At 38.8% G+C, this 22,058-nt stretch overlaps 3 protein-coding genes across 11 annotated transcripts in view; 1 reads left to right on the forward strand and 2 right to left on the reverse strand.

Moving 5' to 3' along the window:
- Positions 1-6,109, reverse strand: part of GFM2 (GTP dependent ribosome recycling factor mitochondrial 2) — a 51,200-nt gene extending 45,091 nt beyond the window's left edge. For 3 of the 4 annotated variants that reach the window (XR_001888879.1, XR_001888880.1, XM_017890571.1), the window contains exons 1-2: positions 5,673-6,109; positions 2,463-2,549 (exon numbers count right to left, since the gene is read on the reverse strand). Coding sequence is in view for 2 of the 4 variants with exons in the window: in XM_017890571.1 (XP_017746060.1) it covers positions 2,463-2,525 (63 nt within the window). In the remaining 2 variants the exon portion in view is untranslated. Of the gene's footprint in view, positions 1-1,587; positions 1,727-2,462; positions 2,553-5,672 lie in introns of those variants that run through there. The other variant, XM_017890572.1, reaches the window with a different exon arrangement.
- NSA2 (NSA2 ribosome biogenesis factor) lies at positions 5,729-15,875 on the forward strand. The gene is made up of 6 exons (XM_017890575.1): positions 5,729-6,101; positions 7,948-8,135; positions 8,231-8,381; positions 9,647-9,826; positions 12,815-13,007; positions 15,571-15,875. The coding sequence occupies exons 1-6, from the start codon at positions 6,099-6,101 to the stop codon at positions 15,636-15,638; spliced, it is 783 nt and encodes a 260-aa protein (XP_017746064.1). The 5' UTR covers positions 5,729-6,098; the 3' UTR covers positions 15,639-15,875.
- A 4,690-nt stretch (positions 15,876-20,565) lies between these two features.
- Positions 20,566-22,058, reverse strand: part of FAM169A (family with sequence similarity 169 member A) — an 88,669-nt gene continuing 87,176 nt past the window's right edge. For all 6 annotated transcript variants that reach the window (XM_017890577.1, XM_017890576.1, XM_017890579.1 and 3 more), the window contains exon 13: positions 20,566-21,204. In XM_017890577.1, coding sequence (XP_017746066.1) covers positions 20,656-21,204 — 549 coding nt within the window. In that variant the 3' untranslated portion in view covers positions 20,566-20,655. The remainder of the gene's footprint in view (positions 21,205-22,058) is intronic.

Below are 22,058 nucleotides of genomic sequence, written 5' to 3' on the forward strand. Positions count from 1 at the left end.
AGGATAAAATTAATACTGATTTGCTATTTTGGGCTGACCTTAAAACAATGGTTCTCCTCAACCTGCAGCATTAGCATGGGCAGAGGGCTTGTTTGAAACACACGCTTAGGCTCCACTCCAGACAAGAGAATCAGAAACTCTTGGGGATGGAGCCAAACAATCTGTTTAAACCAGCTCTCCAGGTGATTCTGATAACTATAGTTTGAGAACCACAACCCTAAAGTTCCAAAAGTCAGAAGCTGAGAGAGTCAGAAAGGTTAAATAAGGTATCTCACCCAGGATACACCTTGGTTTTCCTCTGCATCTGCTGAAAGGTCTGTGCGGGGCAATGAGCTCTAAAACCATTAGATGTTTTCAGGATTTATTATAGTAGTTACACATTAGAATCATCTGGAAAGCTTCTTGAAGACACGGGTGGGGAGAGAAGAGGAGAACTGGAGGAGCTGGGCAGCGGCATTTTAAAAAATTCCCAGGTTGTCTCCAATGTAGCATTCAACTGAGAATTACTAAGTTAGAGCAGGTCTGCTTAAGGCCAAGCCTACCTCCCCCACCTTAGCTGCTTACCTAACCTTCTCGTGTTCTCACGTAGAGGCTGAATATTCTCCACCTCAGTTTATGCCCAGACCACTAGATACACATTTAATAGCTGCCAATATAGTTGGAATTGTTAGTGTATGTAATGATTTAGGGCCACCACAATCTGCTTTGTGTTTCATGAACTGCATATCTGTGCTATCTATATTATTTCTAGGTTAGTTACCAAGTTTCTGGCAATAATATGCTACTATCCTTAGAAAATATTTCCACTGCATAATGACTAGGATAAGACCCACTGTCTGTCACAGAGTGCATAGTCTGAAAGTGTCAGCAATCAAAGCACTGAAGAAAAACTGGGTAACTCCTTGTTCCACTTAATGAGATCACAAATGGAATATAGAAATATATCTTCTTCAAAAGGCTGCTCAGGTGATTTTAAAGTAGCAAAAAAAAAAAAAAAAAAAAAAAAACTGTAGACAAATGGTAAGGCTTCTTAGGGTTACAGGTTCTCCACTACAGCAGTCATACCCTATCCACAGGGGGTATATTCCAAGACCCCCAGTGGATGCCTGAAACCTCAGATAGTACTGAACCTAATTACTGTCCATCAGAACATGTTTCTGTTCATGTCTTCTGCCCACAAATTGAATAGCTTTTCCATCTTAACTAACCTCTTATCATTAATGTGACCATAACTTTTGCAGTTTGAAGTATAACAGTAAAACTAGCAAAATGTCTTTTCTTCACAATTTCACGGATAGAAGATTCATTCCTATCATAGATCTTAGCAACCTCAGCATATGACTTTTTTTTTCCTTATAAAGCCAAGAATTTTCACCTTTTCACTTAAAGGGAACACTTTATGGCTTCTCTTTGGCATATCCAAATTTCCAGCATCACTACTCTTGTGCTCTGGGACCATGATTAAGTAAAATAAAGGCTACTTGAACACTAGCACAGCAATATCACAATCTGATAACCCAGATGGCTACTGACTCATGGGTGGGGAGTGTATACAGTGTGGATATGCTGGGCAAAGGGATGACTCACCTCCCAGGTGGGATTAAGTGAGATGTCATGAGATTTCATCACAATCCTCAGAATGGCACACAATTTAAAACGTATGAATTATTTCTGGAATTTTCCATTTAATTTTCAGACCACAGTTGACTTTGAGCAACTGAAACAGCTAATAGCAAAACCATGAATAAGGGGAAACTATTGTACTCCCTGTTAAGTCACTGAAGATAAAAAGAAATAACCCAAGCAAGCTTTAAAGTAATCTCTCACTTAGCTCTAGATAGAAGGGGTATTATTACGTTTGAGGTTTAATATCTCTGAAATATACTGAAGACGCGATAGTTCATAAAATAATTTATAGTGTTTCGGAGAGGATTCAGGAGTCAGACCAGAGCTTAAAGACTAAAACGATGTTCCTGAGACAAAGATCAGACTACCCAAGAAGTTGGCTTCCAACAGCTCTGCAGAAGTCAGCCAAAAGTAGTTTTATCAACCACTGTACAATTATGTTATACTTTGATGTTAAGAGAAACTTTATTTCATAAGAGTCTTAATCTATAGATACTTAACATTACATAGCACATTTTTTGTTAAAGATGTACATTAAGTGATGACATTCTTAGATATAAAACTGTACCCTTCCTTCAAAAACAACTGGCATTTTAGTACTCCATGAGACCAGCATTTAGCTACCACTGTTCTTTTACTTTTAAATTAAGGTAATTTCCTCTCATATTTCTTAATAAATTAAGGTAATTACTTTCAAATTAGTTTGGCTTGAAGATTTCCAAAGGTTATGACTCAACTAAGTCTGGAATCAACAGCTGATGAGATATACTGGGCATTTTAGGCAGTAAAGTAGCTGAGGCTGTTAAAGGACATTTAATTTTATAAGAAATGCTTACATTAATATGCACACTGGGTATTGTCTGATGACTCACTGCAAATATCCTCAAGTTGCTCAACATTTTGATCCTCCAAACAGTTATTGTCTGAAAAAATAAATATACAAAATTATAAAACTAAAGTTATGTATTACATGTCAGCAAGGCATATGTAAGTTAGACATATGTAAGGTAAAATCTATTACTTTTAAAAAGTTGGAACGATATTTTAGCTACCAAAATTCAATGCATCATTCAGAAAATGAAAATTCTGATTAAATATGAGAAATATGGTTCTTAGGCTTAAAATGTCCCTTTTTGTTAATGTAATGTTTAAAGGAAGACATGGAGATATATTAGAAATCAACTTATTGAAATTACAAAACACTGTATCAACCAAATGCATTGTTATGTAAATGAATAGAATTAAGTATAAAAACTAAGAATCCACACTTGGTAATTTCTAATTGGCAGTAAAATTACTGGTTCATTTGTATATTCTGATTTTCCTACCACACCATGTAAAAACTAAATCATGTAAAAAATATATAAAAGTCCTCTTCCTCTCTGATTATAGAAACTAAGCATCTTTAATTTAAAAACATTTGCTAAATATTCACTATGTTTCAAGTACAATATCATTAGAAATCTAAGGACGCAGCTGAGACTGGGGGTGCTGGGGAGACAAACAGATCACGTTAAACCAAGTTTGTCCAACCCGTGGCCTGCAGGCCACATGCAGCCCACGATAGCTTTATATGCAGCCCAACATTGTGAGATTTTTTTTCTTGCGATGTTTTTTTAGCTCATCAGCTATTGTTGGTTACTGTTAGTGTATTTTATGTGTAGCCCAAGACGATTCTTCTTCCAGTGTGGCCTAGGGAAACCAAAAGATTAGACACGCTTGTGTTAAACCATTGTGATCCACGTTATTAAGAAGATATGTCAAAACTCATTACTATTCCTAAGTCTGTTCTTTTCTGGATTTTAGCTAAGACACATTCACTACTCTTATTTAGAAAGTCATCTAATACTTTCATTTGATTTCCTAAACATATTTGAATCTGTTTCCTTTTTTTTTTTTTTTTTGAGACAGGGTCACCCAGGCTGGAATGCAGTGGCTCGATCTCAGCTCCCTGCAACCTCTGCCTCCTGGGTTCAAGCGATTCTCCTGCCTCAGCCTCCCAAGTAGCTGGAACTACAGGCATGTGCCACCACACCTGGCTAAAGTTTTGTATTTTTAGTAGAGACGGAATTTCGCCATATTGACCAGAGTGGTCATGAACTCCTGACCTCAAGCGAGCTGCCCACCTCAGCCTCCCAAAGTGCTAGGATTACAGGTGTGAGCCACTATGCCCGGCCTTGAATCCATTCCCTCTTCATGGGTAATGCCAAAGTTCAGGGCCTCATAGTCTCTCTACAGTTACGACTGTAATAGACATTTAATAGACATTTTCCTCTTCTTACTTTAACTCAGTGGTTGTCAAATACAAAGATAATTTGCACAACCCAGCCCTCCCCCGCCCAAGCCTATTCCTTCCCATTTATTCAAAAAGAATTTACTACGTGTCTGTCTACCCACTGCTTTCTAGATATTGGCGTTACTGCAGTGAACAAAAGACAACAATCTCTGCCCTCATACTGCCTCTATCCTAGTCAGGGGATAGAGACAACAAACAAAAGTAACAAATACAATACACAGTCTCTCCTATGATGATAAGTGCTGTGGAGAAGAATTAAGCAGGAAAGAATTGGGACAGTTAGAACTGAAGTAAAGAGATCAAGGAAGGCCTCATTCAAATAGTGACATTTAAGCAAAGACCTGAAGTAGATGAGGGAGGAAATTCGGGGGGTGGGGGGGTGGGCCGCCGGGAGGGGTGCATTACAGGCAAAGAGATTATATAACGTACTGTACCTAAAATATACAAATGCTAGTTATTATTTCTGGTTTTAAAGAGAATGATGATATCACCTTAGAAAATGGAGCCTTAAAAACTGCTTCAAAGGCCGGGCTCAGTGGCTCATGCCTGTAATTCCACCACTTTGGGAGGCCGAGGCTGGTGGATCACCTGAGGTCAGGAGTTTGAAACGAGCCCGGCCAATATGGTGAAACCCCGTCTCTACTAAAAATACAAAAAAATTAGCCGGGTGTGGTGGCGGGCGTCTATAATCCCAGCTACTTGGGAGGCTGAACCAGGAGAATCGCTTGAACCCGGGAGGCAGACGTTGCAGTGAGATGACATGGCGCCATTGCACTCCCGCCTGGGCGACAAGAGCGAACTCCGTCTCAAAACAAAACAAAACAAAAACTGCCTCAAAGCCGGGCGCTGTGGCTTGCGCCTGTAATCCCAACACTTTCGGAGGCCGAGGAGGGTGGATCGCTTGTACCCAGGAGTTCGAGACCAGCCTGGGCAACATGGTGAAGCCTCGTCTCTATAAAAAATACAAAAATTAGCCAGGCGTGGTGGCGCGAGCCTATAGCTCGCTACTTTTGAGGCTGAACTCGGAGGATCGCTTGATCCCGGGAGGTCGAGGCTGCGGTGAGCAGCGCTCGCGCCCCTGCACTCCAGCCTGGGCAACTGCGCGAGATGCGGTCTCAAAAAAACCCACAAAAACAAAAACAAAATACTGCCTCAAATCCAAGCACTAAGAATTAATGAAAGTATTCTTTTGGTACAGTTCTTTTTGTTCATCAACTGAATCACGTTGCAAGCTGTGAAGTAATTAAGGGAACTTTACTGCAACTGTGCAGTAAAAGGGTAAAATTGGCAGTGTATTCAAGTAGACGTATTTTTTCTTGTAGTGAATTACTTCTTGGCCTCTAGGGGGCCACTAAATACAAACCCACTCAGCATTTGATTCGGTGCACCAAAATGCCTCAGAAATTTCTGGAATCAGTCCTGTACCTCCAAAAAAACAGAATGTTATCTTCGTCTTTTCTAACAGTTGCGAAAGCCCAGTAGTTCTATTTTTCTGTACACTAAGTTTTCATTCCTCAGCATCCTTCACAATCGTGCACACATTACACAGAGTGACCGGAACAAAGATGAGTCGCCCTCGCCGAATGACAGAGAAAAACTTCCATATTGAGCGAACACCGAAGGGAGTCCGGAGGCCTTGTTGTCCTCCTCCGTGGCTGGCTGTGTCTGTCGCAGCCTGGAAGGTCAGCAATACCCAGCGCGGCACAGGGTCACAGGCGTGCAATGTCTCACAGCTCGGAGCATTACTCACCTGGCATTAGGCCGCGTGCCGCAGGCCAGCTCGTCACCGCTGGGCTGTTGAAGCAGGAGGCGCGAGCCGCGCCAAAGTCTGCAAAGGCCTCAAGTCTCGACACCAGCCTAGACAAACGGCCTTGTACCTAAAGGAAATGAAGCTAGGATTTTTCCGCTCTGCCGCCTCAAGCAGCCACACCTCCACACTTCCGGCGGTGTACCGGCCAAATGCCGCCTGCCAGCAACTTCCGTCCTCCTAGCCTAAAAGCAGAAAACGGAGGCTCGGAACCGCTGCGTGGTTCTTGCTCTTCACTCGGCCGTTTTAAAGGGTGACCCTTTCCTGTCCCGGCCTGCGTGGCGTGGGCTTGTGGGTCTTTTGAGACGCGAAAATTGAGAGCGTTTTCGAACCCCAGGGGCTGCTCCTGGCGGCCCTGCGGCCGTCACCATGGTAAGGAGGATGCGTCGGACGCCCGCGACATACAGTTTGAGTTAGTGGGACCTGAGGGCTCTGGGGCGCTGGGGCAGGGGGTGAGCGGTGGTAGGCGGAAATGAGAACTGCTAAGGGAAAAGGATGGTGGACTCCATGGGGTGGGCTCTGAGGAGTAAAAACAGCTTCACATTCGAGACACAGAGGGTATTTGCCAGAACACAAGCTTTGGAGCAAGATTTTACCCTGTCTTTTTTCTTTTTGATCCACCGCTAAGAGCACTAAAAATTACTGATTTCACCACAAGCGTGGTTATCAGCACCAGAGCCTAATGGGAATATGGTTGTGCTTTGTACAATCTTAGATGTTAATCCCACCCCTTTCATTTTACTGTTGAGGAAACTGAAGGCGTCAAAATGAAGGGGTCCTTGCCAAAGACCAGACAGCTAATGAATTGCGAAGCCGGACTTAACGGCCCAGATCTAACTGCCAGATCCTTGCTCTTTCTGTTAGTCTCTATCTTGCCTTTCTTTGCGAAGTGGCATTCCATACACCCTTCATGTGATTGCTGCAAAGTTTATGTGATAGCAGTTGGTAGCAGCATGGCTTGCTATTTGTTGCCTAACACTGTTCTCTGTGCGGGACTTGGTTTTGTATCATTTTTATTTTTGCAGCCTTAAAATACGAATAGACACGCCTGGCCTCGTGTTTAAAATAAAACGTGTCTAAAATGCAAAAAGCATCCCATACATTGCTGGTGAAATGAAAAATAATGCACTTTGGAAAACGGTCTGGCAGTAAACACGTCTCCACATGAAGACTTGCATGCAGTTTATTGCAGATTTATTCGTAATCACCCAAAACTGGGAACAACCCAGATACCTATCAACTGGTCAGTGAAACAGTGGTATATCCATACAATAGCATACTACTCAACAATAAACAGAATTGAAGTACCTATACCTGCAACAAATTGGGTGAATCCCAAACCAGATTCAAAAGGCTATGTACTACTGTTGATCCCTGTTTCTTTCTGGGAAAGGCAAAACTAGGGATAGGTATCAAATTGAGGGTTGGAAAAGAGGATTGACTTCAAAGCGACATAGGGAATTTTAGGGGGAAATGGAAATTCTCTATTTTGATTGTGGTGGTTACAGAACTGTGTAGTAAAAACGTAGAACTTCGCGGTGGCTCACGCCTGTAATCCCAGCACTTTGGGAGGCTGAGGCGAGCGGATTACGAGGTCAGGAGATCGAGACCACGGTGAAACCCCATCTCCACTAAAAATACAAAAAATTAGCCTGGTGCGGTGGCGGGCGCGCCTGTAGTCCCAGCTTCTCCGGAGGCTGAGGCTGGAGAATGGCTTAAACCCGAGAGGCGGGGCTTGCAGTGAGCAGAGATCGCACCACTGCGCTCCAGCCTGGGTGACAGAGCGAGACTCTGTCTCAAAAAAGAAAAGGGGGAAAAAATAAACTTAGAACTGTATGCCTAAAAAGGACAGGTTTTACTGTGTGTAAATTATGCTTCAATAAAACTGACAAATTTTTTTAATGTGAAATGAAGATGTTATTTAAAAAGCAAATTATGTCAAGGAAAAAAGATACTGTAATCAGTTCATCCCTTTTGTGGTCCAGTAGATTTTGGAACACTCCCTACTGAGATTATTAGAAATGTAAGCCCTGATGCCTCATATCATTCAAGATCAAAATTTAGCTTACATCATGTGAATAGACTTAATGGTGCAATAATCATTCAAGTAAGTGAACATTTGGATGAAACAGGATCTTTATGCTGTGTACAAGCAAGCATTTTAGAATAATTGTCAGTACTTTTAAAAACTAAAATAACATTTCTTGCATCATTATAGCCACAGAACGAATATATTGAATTACACCGTAAACGCTATGGATACCGTTTGGATTACCATGAGAAAAAGAGAAAGAAGGAAAGTCGAGAGGCTCATGAACGTTCAAAGAAGGCAAAGAAAATGATTGGTCTGAAGGCTAAGCTTTACCATAAACAGCGCCATGCTGAAAAAATACAAATGAAAAAGACGTAAGTGGTCTCATTTATTTGTCATAACAAATTAACATCTTTTGAGTCATCATTATTAAAACAGATAATTTTGAATCTTTTTTCCTTCTTGGTAGTATCAAGATGCATGAAAAGAGAAACACCAAACAAAAGAATGATGAAAAGACTCCACAGGGAGCAGTACCTGCCTATCTGCTGGACAGAGAGGGACAGTCTCGAGCTAAAGTACTTTCCAATATGATTAAACAGAAACGAAAAGAGAAGGCGGTAAGCAGTAACAATTGAAGTCTTTGTTTTGTTTAGGAGAATTACTTAAATTCAAATTTGAGGTTCTTGTTTCTTGGTTTAATTTCAAACATGAAGTACAGCTATTATTCCCACTATTTAGATGTTGAAGTCTTTGTAAAATTTAGTAATAAAAAAACTTGCTTTCTCATCATAAGGTTTTAAAATTTAAGTTTTAAAAAAATTATTAGAATGACATGAAATTAAAAAGCTGATAAGGAGTGAATTTCAAATTCAATATTTGTCTTCCTGTTTGAAAACCCACAATGCTGTGCAATCATAAAGGAAAATACAAATGCTTCTTTGTGCTGTCCTGTAGTGCCAAAATTGGTTCAAAAGCAGAATGGTGGAAAACTGAGTTATCACAAAAAATGTGGCTTTTTAAAACACCTGTGAATAGATTAGCAGAAATCCAGATAAAAGAATCTATATTTAAAGAATTCTTTCTACTGCCTTACACTACTTCAGTTTTTTTCATAGAATTTGCACTCAAGGGAGGCATAAAACATCTGGTGAGGACTTTGTCTTACTATTAATGTAATCTACAAATCCATTTCAGGAAGAAATACAGACATATTAAGAGGTGGAAACACTCGTCCAATGTTATGCTATTAAACATTAGTAAACACATACACTGCTTATAGAAGTCACCATCGACTGGGCACAGTGGCTCACGCCTGTAATCCCAGCACTTTGGGAAGCCGAGGCAGGTGGATCACCTGAGGTCAGGAGTTCAAGACCACCAGCCTGACCATATGGTGAAACCCCACCTGTACTAAAAATACAAAAATTAGCTGGGTGTGGTGGTGTGTATCTGTAGTCCCAGCTACTCGGGAGGGTAAGACAAGAGAATTGCTCGTACCCAGGAGGCAGTGGTTGCAGTGAGCCAAGATCGCACTACTGCACTCCAGCCTGAGCAACAGAGCGAGACTCCATCTCAAAAAATAAAAAATAAAAAAAAATAAAAAATCACCACCACATTACAGGTGGTATTTTCCCACCCATAACACAGCAATAAGATTTTTAGCTTAAGTCAACCATTTATTTAATGTACCCATGATATATAAACTTGTTCTGTTTAATTTGCAGCTTATGAGGAGACAATACAGAACTCTAGAATAACAGTTGAGCCAAAGATGGTTAAGCAAAAAAAATAGATCTACTGCTTTGTACAACTAAAACATACTTGACTTATTCTCATTGTCCTTTAATAACAATATAAACTTTTAACTGTGGCATATTTTTAGGGAAAATGGGAAGTCCCTCTGCCTAAAGTACGTGCCCAGGGAGAAACAGAAGTATTAAAAGTTATTCGAACAGGCAAGAAAAAGAAGAAAGCATGGAAGAGGATGGTTACTAAAGTGTGCTTTGTTGGAGATGGCTTTACAAGAAAACCACCTAAATATGAAAGATTTATCAGGCCAATGGTAAGTCCTTGGAAGAGTGTAATGACTGAAATATTAGTTCACTTTGTTAAATTGGATCAAGAACGTTATAATTTCCTGAAATTCTTTAAATTGATGTGGAACAGATTGGAAGATTTTTACGCTATTTTTGTTATTTTAAGTTAGTGATATAAGTTATTTAGTACTTTTCCCACTAGTTAAGAATCTTCAGCCGGGTGCACTGGCTCACACCTGGAATCCCAGCACTTTGGGAGGCTGAGGTGGGTGAATCACCTGAGGTTAGGAGTTCAAGACCAGCCTGGCCAACGTAGTGAAACCCTATCTCTACCAAAAAATACAAAAAGCAAGCTGGGTGTGGTGGCGGGCGCCTGTAATCCCAGCTACTAGGGAGGCTAAGGCAGGAGAATCACTTGAACCTGGGAGGCAGAGGTTGCAGTGAGCCGAGATCACACCACTGCACTCCAGCCTAAGCAAGAAGAGCAAAAATCCATCTCAAAAAAATATATATATATATTTTCAGCTTCATAAGAGATTTGAAAAAGTAGTGTCATAAGACATTGTCAGTAAATTCTGACTTTTAAACATATTAGAATCTTCATTTTCTTTATATTTTCCTCATTCAACTAGTGATCTGCTATATGCCTAATATTGTCTAGGTCTCAAAACACTTCTTGTCTTTGACAACAGTTCGAAAACTTGACTAGGACTGTTTTGTAAGAGTCAGTTTCAGTTTGGTAAGGAAAGTATCCAAATGCTGTTGAAAATCATTGAAAAGCCAGGCACGAGCCTGTAATCCCAGCACTTTGGGAGGCCGAGACGGGCGGATCACGAGGTCAGGAGATCGAGACCATCCTGGCTAACACTGAAATCCCGTCTCTAATGAAAAAAAAATACAAAAAATTAGCCGGGCATAGTGGTGGGCGCCTGTAGTCCCAGCTACCTGGGAGGCTGAGGCAGGAGAATGGCATGAACCTGGGAGGCAGAGCTTGCAGTGAGCAGAGATCACGCCACTGCACTCCAGCCTGGGGGACACAGCAAGACTCTCTCAAAAAAAAAAAAAGGAAAAGAAAATCTTTGAAAAAAGGAAGGTAATTTAATATAGCTTAATTTCTGTTGAAGGCAGCAATAGTAATATGACCCCAAACTTCCCCACCCCTGGGGAGAAACATAATTGAAGATGTATTTTTGCAAAATCCCTTCAAAGAGACTGAACTATTCTCTGTTAGATACACAGCCTCAAAAAAACAAAGTATCAGAGAGAAGAAAGTTGCAACATGCCCAAATCCTAGTGTTCAACCTAATTTTTTTTTTTGTTTTTGAGACGGAGTCTCCCTCTGTCGCCTAGGCTGGAGTGCAGTGGCACGATCTCAGCTCACTGCAAGCTCCGCCTCCGCAGTAGCTGGGACTGACTACAGGCGCCCGCCACCATGCCTGGCTAATTTTTTTGTATTTTAGTAGAGATGGGGTTTCACTATGTTAGCCAGCATGGTCTCGATCTCTGTGATCTGCCCGCCTCAGCCTCCCAAAGTGCTGGGATTACAGGCATGAGCCACCGCGCCCGGCCAACCTGAGTAATTTCTAATAGATTAAAATATTGGCAAACAGCCTGTTTCTGTAAATAAAGTTTTAATGGAACACAGCCATGCCTGTTCATTTACATATTGTATAACCCCCACCCCCAGAATTGAACAGTTGTAACAGAGGCCATATGGCCTGGCAAAGCCTAAAATGTTTCCCTTTTGGGTTCTTTACACAAAGTGTTTGCCCACCTCTGGATTATATCATGGAATCGACTTGTTTTGGTTTCATATTCATATTCTGAATATATTTTTGTAGCCTTACCAGTTCTACAGGGAGAGAATATACAAGTCAGGCTACTCTAGGTTTTCTGTAGTTTCACAGATTTGTCATTATGAATTAATCAGATGGCATCCTGAATGGTGTCAGTTTCTTACGAGCTTCATTAATGAATCTGTTACTAAGAAACTGATTTAGTGTTGTTTTCTCCCCATCCCCATACACACAAAAATCAAGACTGCAGAATGTTGTGATGTTTGAAGTACTACACCCTAAAAGACCCTATTAGGTGACTGGGTGATTCCATAACCAGTTTCTGTAACAAAGACCTCTCTGGGCCTTCTCCAGTCTCATATTACCATCAACCTAAAGAAAGCTAACAATCCACTCCTTTTTTCATCATGGAAGGTAGCTGAGGTATATAAAGACTTGGAATCAGGATATTTAGGTTTGATTCTGTTTACCACTCACCGTTTAATCTGGAAACAAGTCATTTAACCTGCTGATCCTTGTTACATCATTCAAAAACAGGAGAGAGAGAGATGTGTTTGTTGTGAGGTTATTGTGTTTACGTGAGCCAGTTGTGAGCTAGCATAGTGGCCTGGTATATGTAAAGTCCTTAGTAAGTCTAAGTGTAGATGACTAGACAGTAAAAATCTGAGTATGTTGCTAGGTAGCTGTTACAGGGCAAAAAAAAAAAAAACTCTTCGGAGGCTAGCTGTGGTGGCCTGTAATCCCAGCACTTCGGGAGGCTGAGGTGGGTGGATAGGTTGAGAGCCTAGGAGTTCAAGACCAGCAGGCAACATGGCGAAACCCCATCTCTACAAAAAAACCACAAAAATTAGCTAGGCATGGTGGTGTGTGCCTGTAGTCCCAGCTACTCAGGAGCCTGAGGTGGGAGGATGTCTTGAGCCCAAGAAGCCCAGGATGCAGCAAGTCAAGTCATGCCACTGCACTCTGGCCTGGGCAACTGGGCAAGACCCTGTCTCAAAAAAAAAAAATCTTAGGTATATGTGTGGGTGTTTGCCCCACATATTTATACTGTAACCATCAGGTTTTTACTTTGTAGAACATATTTTATTAGCTGCTTTAAGATGACATTATGCAACCATAGTTTTTTGGAGATGGTTGAAAAGATAAGCAAAACGACCACTACTTATCACTGTTAACATTTTGGACGTGAACATTCTTATGTTGTGTTTGACTTACTAGGGCTTGCGGTTCAAGAAAGCCCATGTAACACATCCTGAACTGAAAGCCACCTTTTGCCTGCCGATACTTGGTGTAAAGAAGAATCCCTCATCCCCACTGTATACAACTTTGGGTGTTATTACCAAAGGTACTGTCATTGAGGTAAATGTGAGCGAATTGGGCCTTGTGACGCAAGGAGGCAAAGTTATTTGGGGTAAGTGAATTTTTGAATACAGGGCTGTTGCTGTTCTGCAGTACTAACAGAAATACTCTTCAAGTTGATGTATTAAAATACACAGCAAATTTTTTTAATGCAGTAGAGCTAAGTTAAAACAATGTAAATCAGATGTAAATCTTTAGTAAAAAATACCTTATAGAAAAAGTAGTTATAAATACAATTGTTTTAAAATTTAGCTTACTAGTTTTAGTTACCTAAGGTGTAATACATTCTGTTAGATTTATTTTGATCCTTTTTGGCCAAGCGCAGCAGCTCACGCCTGTAATCCCAGCACTTTGGGAGGCTGAAGGGGGTGGATCACCTAAGGTCAGGAGTTTGAGACCAGCCTGGACAACATGGCAAAACCCGTCTCTACTAAAAATACAAAAAAATTGGCCAGGTGTGATGGCAAGTACCTGTAATCTCTGCCATTGGGAGGCTGAGGCAGGAGAATCACTTGAACTCGGGAGGTGGAGTTTGCAACGAGCTGAGATTGTGCCACTACACTCCAGACTGGGAGATAGAGCAAGACTCCATTCTCAAAAAAAAAATTTTTTTTAACCTTTGTAATAAAAATTATTATAAGGGAAGCAGAGGCAAAGTTATAACTAAGAAATATTGTAAGAAAATAGAATAAATTAACCATGAGCAGAGCAAGGGAGGCATGTATCAAACATATTTTAAAAGCGAGGTCAGCTGACACGAAGTATTAGCCAATGACTTAAGATGTTTTCTGTATGAAAAAATTTCTTTTGCCATAAGTTTACAAACATTGTGTAAATACTTCTTATATTTACATGCTAACATTAAGAGAAAATACCTATTAAATTTAAAGAAATAGAACTATCTGTCCCACACAGGTAAACTGATAACTAATTGAAACTGCCAGGAGTGGTGGTTCAGCCTGTAATTCCAGCACTTTGGGAGGCTGAGGCAGACAGATCATCTGCGGCCAGGAGTTCAAGACCAGCCTGGCCAACATGGTGAAACCCCATCTCTACTAAAAATACAAAAATTAGCCAGGTGTGGTGGCCCACGCCTGTAATTCCAGCTGCTTGGGTGGCTGAGGCAGGGGAATCGCTTGAATCTGGGAGGCGGAGGTTGCAGTGAGCTGCAGTCGTGCCATTGCACTCCAACCTGGATGACAGAGCGAGACTCTGTCTCAAAAAGTAATAATAATTGAAACTGATTTAACACAGTTTAGTTCATTCTGTTAATGGGATTCTCCTGACCTCCCAGAAATCACGTAGAAGTTTCCAGGCTTTAAAAAGCCCCCTTGCTATCCGGGCGCAGTGGCTGACACCTGTAATCCCAGCACTTGGGGATTCCAAGGCAGGCAGTTCACTTGAGACTGGAATTGGAGACCAGCCTGGTCAACATGACAAAACCCCGTCTCTACTAAAAATACAAAAAAATTAGCCAGGCATGGTTGCGAGTGCCTGTAATCCCGGCTACTCGGGAGGCTGGGGCGGGAGAATCGCTTGAACCTGGAGCTTGCAGTGAGCTGAGACCATGCCACTGCACTCTGGCCTGGGAGACAGAGCAAGCCTCCGTCTCAAAAATAAGTAAAATTAAGATATTCTGATCCTTTTTAATAAAAATTGTTTATTACAAGGGAAGCAGATGCCTTCGAAGTTATAACTTAAAAAAAATTGTAAATAGAATAAATTAACCATGAGCAGAGGAAGGGAGGCATACAACAAACGTGTAATCGCAATAGATCAGTAATAAAACAGAAACGTGTCATGCACTAATTTTAAACGCCCTCATTTGCTTAGTTTTCCACCTTTAGTACCAGATCCAACTACCAGATCCAACTTCTTTGAAAGGGAAGAATACACACTACAACTTCTTCAGTGATTGGCTTATACCTCATGTCAGCTGACCTCAGTTTTAAGATACGTTGTTACCTTGACTTGAAACTCATTTAAAACTTGATACATTTTCAGGGAATAATTATGTGAAAAAGTGACAATGCTTAGGTCAATCCACAAAAGCCTGTTAATGCAGTGTACTAATAACATGGAGCTGACCATTATTTGCAAAAACACTATTTATATGAAAATTGTATTCAGAACTCGTTCTTAAATGACTGAATTTTGTAAAATCTCATTTATCCTTTACAGTTCATTTCTTACTTATTAAAAGTGGTAATTAGTAATATTCTAGGCATGGTTGGGCGCAGTGGCTCAAGCCTATAATCACAGCATTTTGGGAGGCCAAGGCAGGCAGATCATTTGAGCTCAGGAGTTCGAGACCACCCTGGGTAACATGGCAAAACCCCATCTCTACAAAATACAAAAACAAAAAAATTAGCCAGGCAGTGGCGTGTGCCTGTGGTCCCAGCTACTCAGAAGGCTGAGTCAGGAGAATCGCTTGAGCCCAGGAGGCAAAGGTTACAGTGAGCCGAGATCACACCACCGCACTGCAACCTGGGGAATAAGAGTGAAACCCTGTATTAAGACAGAAAAAAAGGGGGGGCAAAAGTTATATTCTTTAAAATTAATTTTTATTAGCTAACAACCCTCCCTTTTCCCTTTTTTGGTTTTGTTTTCCTTAGGAAAATATGCCCAGGTTACCAACAATCCTGAAAATGATGGATGTATAAATGCAGTCTTACTGGTTTGACAGCAATTTCATATATAATTATCGAGGACTACACACCAATTGAGAAAACTGCCATTACTGTGATGTTTCTGAATACTACCGAACAGCCATACATGTCTGCAATGAAGAGATTTATTAAATTGTAAACGTTAAAATGGTCCTGTTCTATAAATGGTCTTTATTTTGAAATCTGTCTAGACTCCATGTTCATAAAATTGAATGATTGAAAAAAAGCAAATGTACAAATACCCTACTTCATCAATATCTGCATTTGTGTGTGGGTATTCGGTAATTTCCTGAAAACACCACCAGTGTTCGTTGAAAATGCCTTTCAAAAAGGTTAATACACAATTATGTGTCTGAGAATTTAACTGAAGTATCTTCTACCTCATTAATCATTAATCCTAAAAAAGGTAGCATTAATACAGATGTTAAGTTTACAGTGTTTACACTAAAGTATGTGAGAAGACACTAAAAAGTTCAAAACTCTTAGAGAAATCTTTTCACCTGTGAAATCCAGTACAGCAAAAGGCCTAGTGAATTACATTCTAAACATTTTCATTTCATTTACCATGTGTAATAATACGTACTTGGCACTATTTTCTACTTGAATCATGAAAATGAAAAAAATATACTAAAGTCTTTGTACTTTCTTAGCATTTTCTGTATTCTAAACAGTATATTTATACTTTCAGAATGGTATTGAGAATTAGTTTAAGTAACTCCAGCTAAGTTTTAAAAGGAAAAAGAAGACTGCACTGATTCCTTGAGGAGAAATTTATTTGCAGTTACTTAGATGATGTAAGAAGGTAAGGTTTTAGGGTTGTAACTTGGTGAAAGCACTTTTGTGATCTGTTATATGTTGTGGCTTATAAGGGTGGCAGTATATTACATTAATCTATAATCACCACATTGTTTTAAATTGTTTATTTTTTTTTTTTTAAGAAGTCTGTCTTCAGAGTACAACCAATGTGATTAATTGTGCCTTTAACAAAGTCATTCAATGTCTAAACAAGTTCAGTATCTGAAACATCTTCATGAGGAAAACAGAAGGAAAAGAATTTCAAAACACAGACCAGGAAACAATCACAAAATATAGGTTTAATTACTACTTTTAAACTTAAAAAAAAAAAAAGGAAAATAAATATAAGTACTCCAGTAAGACTTGCTACTCTGAATAATGTAACATTTTTTTCTAAGTTCTATAAATATACTAGAAGTTTTAGAACACAGACACTTAAGAAAGGCTAGTTCCTTGGAAATGGCGATCCAGGATGATACAATCACTTGATGACAGAAGGTAAGCCTTTCTTACAGTTAGATTTTAGCAGATAATTTTGCCACTAATATAAATGGGTGATGTGTGGATCACAAGTTCTACAAGGCGAATAAAAATATTGACTCCAGGTAATTTCTGGATACTACAAAAATGAAGTTTGCTTGTTTTTTTAGAACCAAAATTACTATCTTGTAAGGTACAAAGAAAGCTTGATATTAAGTATGAAAACATAAGCATAACACTTGTAACTAAACACACCCATGAAAGACTAGATGACACCTGAAACAATTTCCAAAATACTGTAACACAGATGAGTAATACTAGTATAAATTCTTTATTTACATTAAGATCTGTTTCAGTTTGCTGGTGTGACCAAACCTTAGAAGGTAATCCCAAGGGATAAAGCAGAACGTAAGAGCAGATATTTCGATATTAGTACAGGCTCAATTTGATGTAATCATAAACCTTCAAGATTTCTAGTCACTGAAACCCCATTGTAAGTAGTGTTCTGGAATCTGCTAAAAGTAAATCTTTAATGACTAGATGTTTTCCTTACCATCTACACTGAATGGAAATACCATGAATATAGACACATTTTAAGTAGAAGACCGACGTTCTAAATCATGCTGTTTGATTTTATAAAAAATCATAATAGACCCTCTCACCTTTAAAAGTTGTAGAGGAGCTTTGTAATAAATTCTTAAATATACTAATTTCTGTGATGTCTAGCAATTGAATAATTTATAACTTGAAAGAACTAAAATACTGCTAATAACCATCTGCTTTATATTACACAAGGAAATATACACGTATGTACACAAAAAGTGAACTTCCTTCACAAACAAATAAGTTCACAAAGGACTATGTATAATTTGACTGGACATTCAACAACTAGACTAGCTGGTTGAAATCCCATTTTCAGTCCCCTGTAATTGTGAAATTTTTTCTAATGCCTTGCAAAAACTACAGATAACTGATTAAATTCATGTAGGTTCCTTATTGAAGATAAACTGGTATAAATTCTATACTCAAGTTACTGAACATGAGTTAGGTTTTTCCAAGTGATCTAACTTTTCCTTTTATAATCTATAAATCCCAAAATAACATTTTCTGTCAGAGATCATCTGTAACAGAAGTGTTCTTGTGTGCTAAACAAAAACCTTAGAAATTGCTTAGAATTCACTTACTATTTAACCCAAACAAGTTTAACAAGAATAAGTTTATACTGTTAGCCCCCAGTGGTCATATATGATTAAACATTTTTTGTAAACTCAACTATATTCACACATCAAGAGTTGAGCCAGTGAGCTCAATCTTTAAAAAACTACACTTGCTTAAAGAAAGTCTTTTAGTGCTCACTTCAGCAGCACATATACTAAAATTGGAACAATACAGGGAAAATTAGCATGGCCCCTGTGCAAGGATGACACACAAATTTATGAAGCGTTCCATGTTTAAAATAATTTAAAAAGAAAGTAGTTTAAACAAACCCAAGTAAAAATAAAATATCTAAAAGTGTTGTTTTCAAATCTAAGAAACGAAAAATGTAAAGGTTAAGAATTTACTGAATCTTAACAGAATATTTCCCTTTGTGATACAGAAGTTTCTCATAAAATGTATAAAACAGCATAAATGGTAGATTAACTAATAGTAGTCATACTTTTTTTTAACTTAGTATTAGATCTGTTGAGAAAATAAATGGCCAAAGTGCTTTAATTTTCATTTAGTATGAAATAATCTGGCTTACCTCTGACTAATAATTAAAGAAAACATAGAATACAGGTGTTCAAAATCTAACACAAATAAGAGGGTTTACTATTTTGTCTGCTTAAAGATTTTAACTAATTAGATCGAAAATACCAACATCCCCAAACAAAATTTATTGACATGACATCAGCTTACTATAGACTGAATAAACTTTCAACATCAATCCTTAGCTATCTCAAATAATGACACAAAGTCGTAATGTTTCTTTTGTGTAAGGATCGAGATCAAGCTATTTTTAAAACTAAATGGTCTCAAAACATTCTCCAGCTTAAGTGCAAACTTGAGTACACATAATATTTCCCAAGAGTAGAATTGTTTTTAGAATATCTTTGGATTCTAATAACCATTTTGTTCATTTTTAAATAAATTACAAAAATTAACAGTTCAGGGTTTTTTTTCTTCAAATTTTCCTAGGCCTTTGCTATGGCAACACAACATACACTTAACAGGCCAGCTTGCAACCAGTACTCACAGTACAAATCAAAGGATGACTGAAGCCTCTTCCAATTTGATTGAAGCCCTTGTAACCATAGCTCCCCAAGGCAGTTTTACCCCTGCCATGTAGATCTAACATTGTGGAGTGCACCTCCAAACCTACCCAAAAATGGACATCAAGGGCATAAGCCAGCAGGCAGGAAGATCTGTTGATTGGAGAATCACTCCATGAGTTAGAGAAGTGATGAAAGCTGTGGGGGAATAGAAATAAGACTGTAGTAGAATTAGGGAGGTGGCAAGATTTAAGGAGATGCCTTAGGAAGGAGCCTCATACTTCTGAAATATAGATGTTAACTGGGTTGGGATAAAAGTAAAATCTCCAGCTTAATTTATCTGTCTGATCAGGACCAGAAGTCCAAATTAAACTATGTCTCTAAATTATAGTTGTGATTTTTACCTGATTAAAGGTGAAAGTGAAGTCTAAACTTCTAGGCATCTGCACATATGCAGACAAAAAATTATAGCAAATACTTCAAATGAAATTTTAAATAATTAGTCCCCACATGCCACAGTTAAATCCCTGACAGTACTGTTAACATCAGATGATAGAATGAATCAGAAACAGATTTTATGTGTACCTTTCCATAGTGAAGTCAAAGGAAAAAAACGCATCTATATCTAGGATTAAGAGGCCAAAACCAAAATATCTTCATGAACATTTGACTGTAAGTTTGTTCCTGTTTTTGTGCTCTCGTTTACTTGAAGTTATATTTATTCTAATTTATTGACACTTTTGTTTAGGCATGCCTACGTTTTAAAAAATTGGTGATTAGTTTTGAAATTTAAAACTTCTAGAACCCTCACCAAGTTTTACTATTAAAACCCTTAGTATAAAAGATTTCTGTGATCCTTGTAAGTAATGGAAATTCTACTACTTTCAGTTTTTGTTTTTGTTTTTTTTTTGAGACGGAGTCTCGCTCTGTGGCCCGGGCTGGAGTGCAGTGGCCGGATCTCAGCTCACTGCAAGCTCCGCCTCCCGGGTTCCCGCCATTCTCCTGTCTCAGCCTCCCGAGTAGCTGGGACTACAGGCGCCCGCCACCTCGCCCGGCTAGTTTTTTGTATTTTTTAGTAGAGACGGGGTTTCACCTTGTTAGCCAGGATGGTCTCGATCTCCTGACCTCGTGATCCGCCCGCCTCGGCCTCCCAAAGTGCTGGGATTACAGGCTTGAGCCACCACGCCCGGCCTACTTTCAGTTTTTTAATTATATTTTTGAAATAATGGTCAGATGTACCACCTGATAAAGAAAATATAATATGATCTGGTTTCCCAAAATTGAAACATGGTTAATAAAATAAAAAATTGCATTTACCAAAATAGCCTGAATAATTAAAAGAATGGTGAATTCTACGTTCTAAAGGGAAGCGAAAACTGCATAGTAAGTTCAAATTGAAATTTTGGAAATTTTGTCCTGTGCCCCATGCTGTTTATTAATTACCATATTTTAAAAACAATTATGTTACAAAGAAGAGGGTTTATCATCCACTTTTCTTCTTCCTTCAGGTCAGCTTAGCTTTCTTCTTAGCAGGTCCTTTATGCCCTTTGGCCTTTCTTCTTAAATTCCGCCTGTCTACCACAGGCACTTCCACTTCTATTTCCTCTGAGCTGCTATCAACAGCTTTTTCTGCCGATTGTGTAAACTGATCCAGTTGCTCAGAAGATGCTTCAGACTGCTCCTCTGACTGGTTCTTCTGTCCTGCATTCTGTGAAAATGGCACATCTTCAAGTTCAACCTCTATCAAAGAACTCTGAGGAAGAGCAGTAGATGTTTCCTGGGGCTCAGCTACCCCCTCCTCACCCTGGTCTTCCAATGAGGAAGTAGTATTGGGAGATAAGTTCTCAGAGACTGGTTCTTCAGAAAATTCGGCTATCACAGAGTTTGGAAAACCACCATCAGATCGTTCTTCATGTGACATAGTAGCAACATTATCTGAACTCCCAAGGTGTGCTTTCTTTCTTGGAAGTAGGGACAGTTTCTCTTCCATGTGCCCCTTTACATCAGATGTGCCTTCATCCATCAACATTTCTGAGTCAGGTATACGTGGGGTCTGAAAATTAAAAACCTAGTCAACAAATAAACTTGTAATACAGTTCTAAAAATAAATTCTTCTCAGGCTCTAATATGCAATGACACTGAACTATAAACAATTCGGTATTCATTACTCAAAATCGTGTATTTTTTTGAATTTCTGTTCTGCTAAATGTGTATATATTCTGAATACAACTCAATTTCTTCAAAATTGTGTCACATGGTAATTTTAATACACTTAAGTTCTTTGAGGATATAATGAAATAATTATTTTGTAATTAAGACACATTAAACTTCATATCAAGATTCTTCAAAATCATGAATCAACTCAGTTTTTTTAGTTTCCTGGTGTTACTGGAGCCAGAACCAAAAACACCTTGGGACTTCACTGTGCCACCACACTTAAGTTTGACTACGATTTCATTAGGTAAGTTAGGGCAATGGACGTTTTATTCTTTTACTTAGGTGAGACACTAATAAATAATCCCATACAACAGTTTTTTAGCCATAAACTGTAATATTCAAAAGTAACAAAATTAAATTTCTTTTAAAATACTCCGGGATATTTTCCCCCACTAACCTAATCTGTCTGCCTAATTAAAACAAATATAAATTACTGTTTTAGTCATAGACTATATAACCAATATAGGTACTCAAATATTTGGTAAATAATGCTTTATCTATTTTTCTAAGCATTTCCTAAGTACAAAGTATTAAAAGTAATAAAACTCATTTTGTTACCACATATCAGATAGGAATGTTTATAATTATTTGAATTTATAGAATATTACTGATTACATTTTCTTATAATATCAAATTAGTATAAAGTTAATCTTCCTAAAGCACTGTACATGTTAAGGTGGAAGCAAATAT

This window comes from Rhinopithecus bieti, unplaced genomic scaffold (assembly GCF_001698545.2).
Source record: "Rhinopithecus bieti isolate Rb0 unplaced genomic scaffold, ASM169854v2 scaffold_18354, whole genome shotgun sequence".
NCBI lineage: Eukaryota > Metazoa > Chordata > Mammalia > Primates > Cercopithecidae > Rhinopithecus > Rhinopithecus bieti.

Coding starts and splice junctions, on each gene's coding strand:
- NSA2 (XM_017890575.1), top strand. Junction 8,136..8,230: donor AAAATACAAATGAAAAAGAC/GTAAGTGGTCTC, acceptor CCTTCTTGGTAG/TATCAAGATGCATGAAAAGA. Junction 9,827..12,814: donor AAAGATTTATCAGGCCAATG/GTAAGTCCTTGG, acceptor TTGACTTACTAG/GGCTTGCGGTTCAAGAAAGC.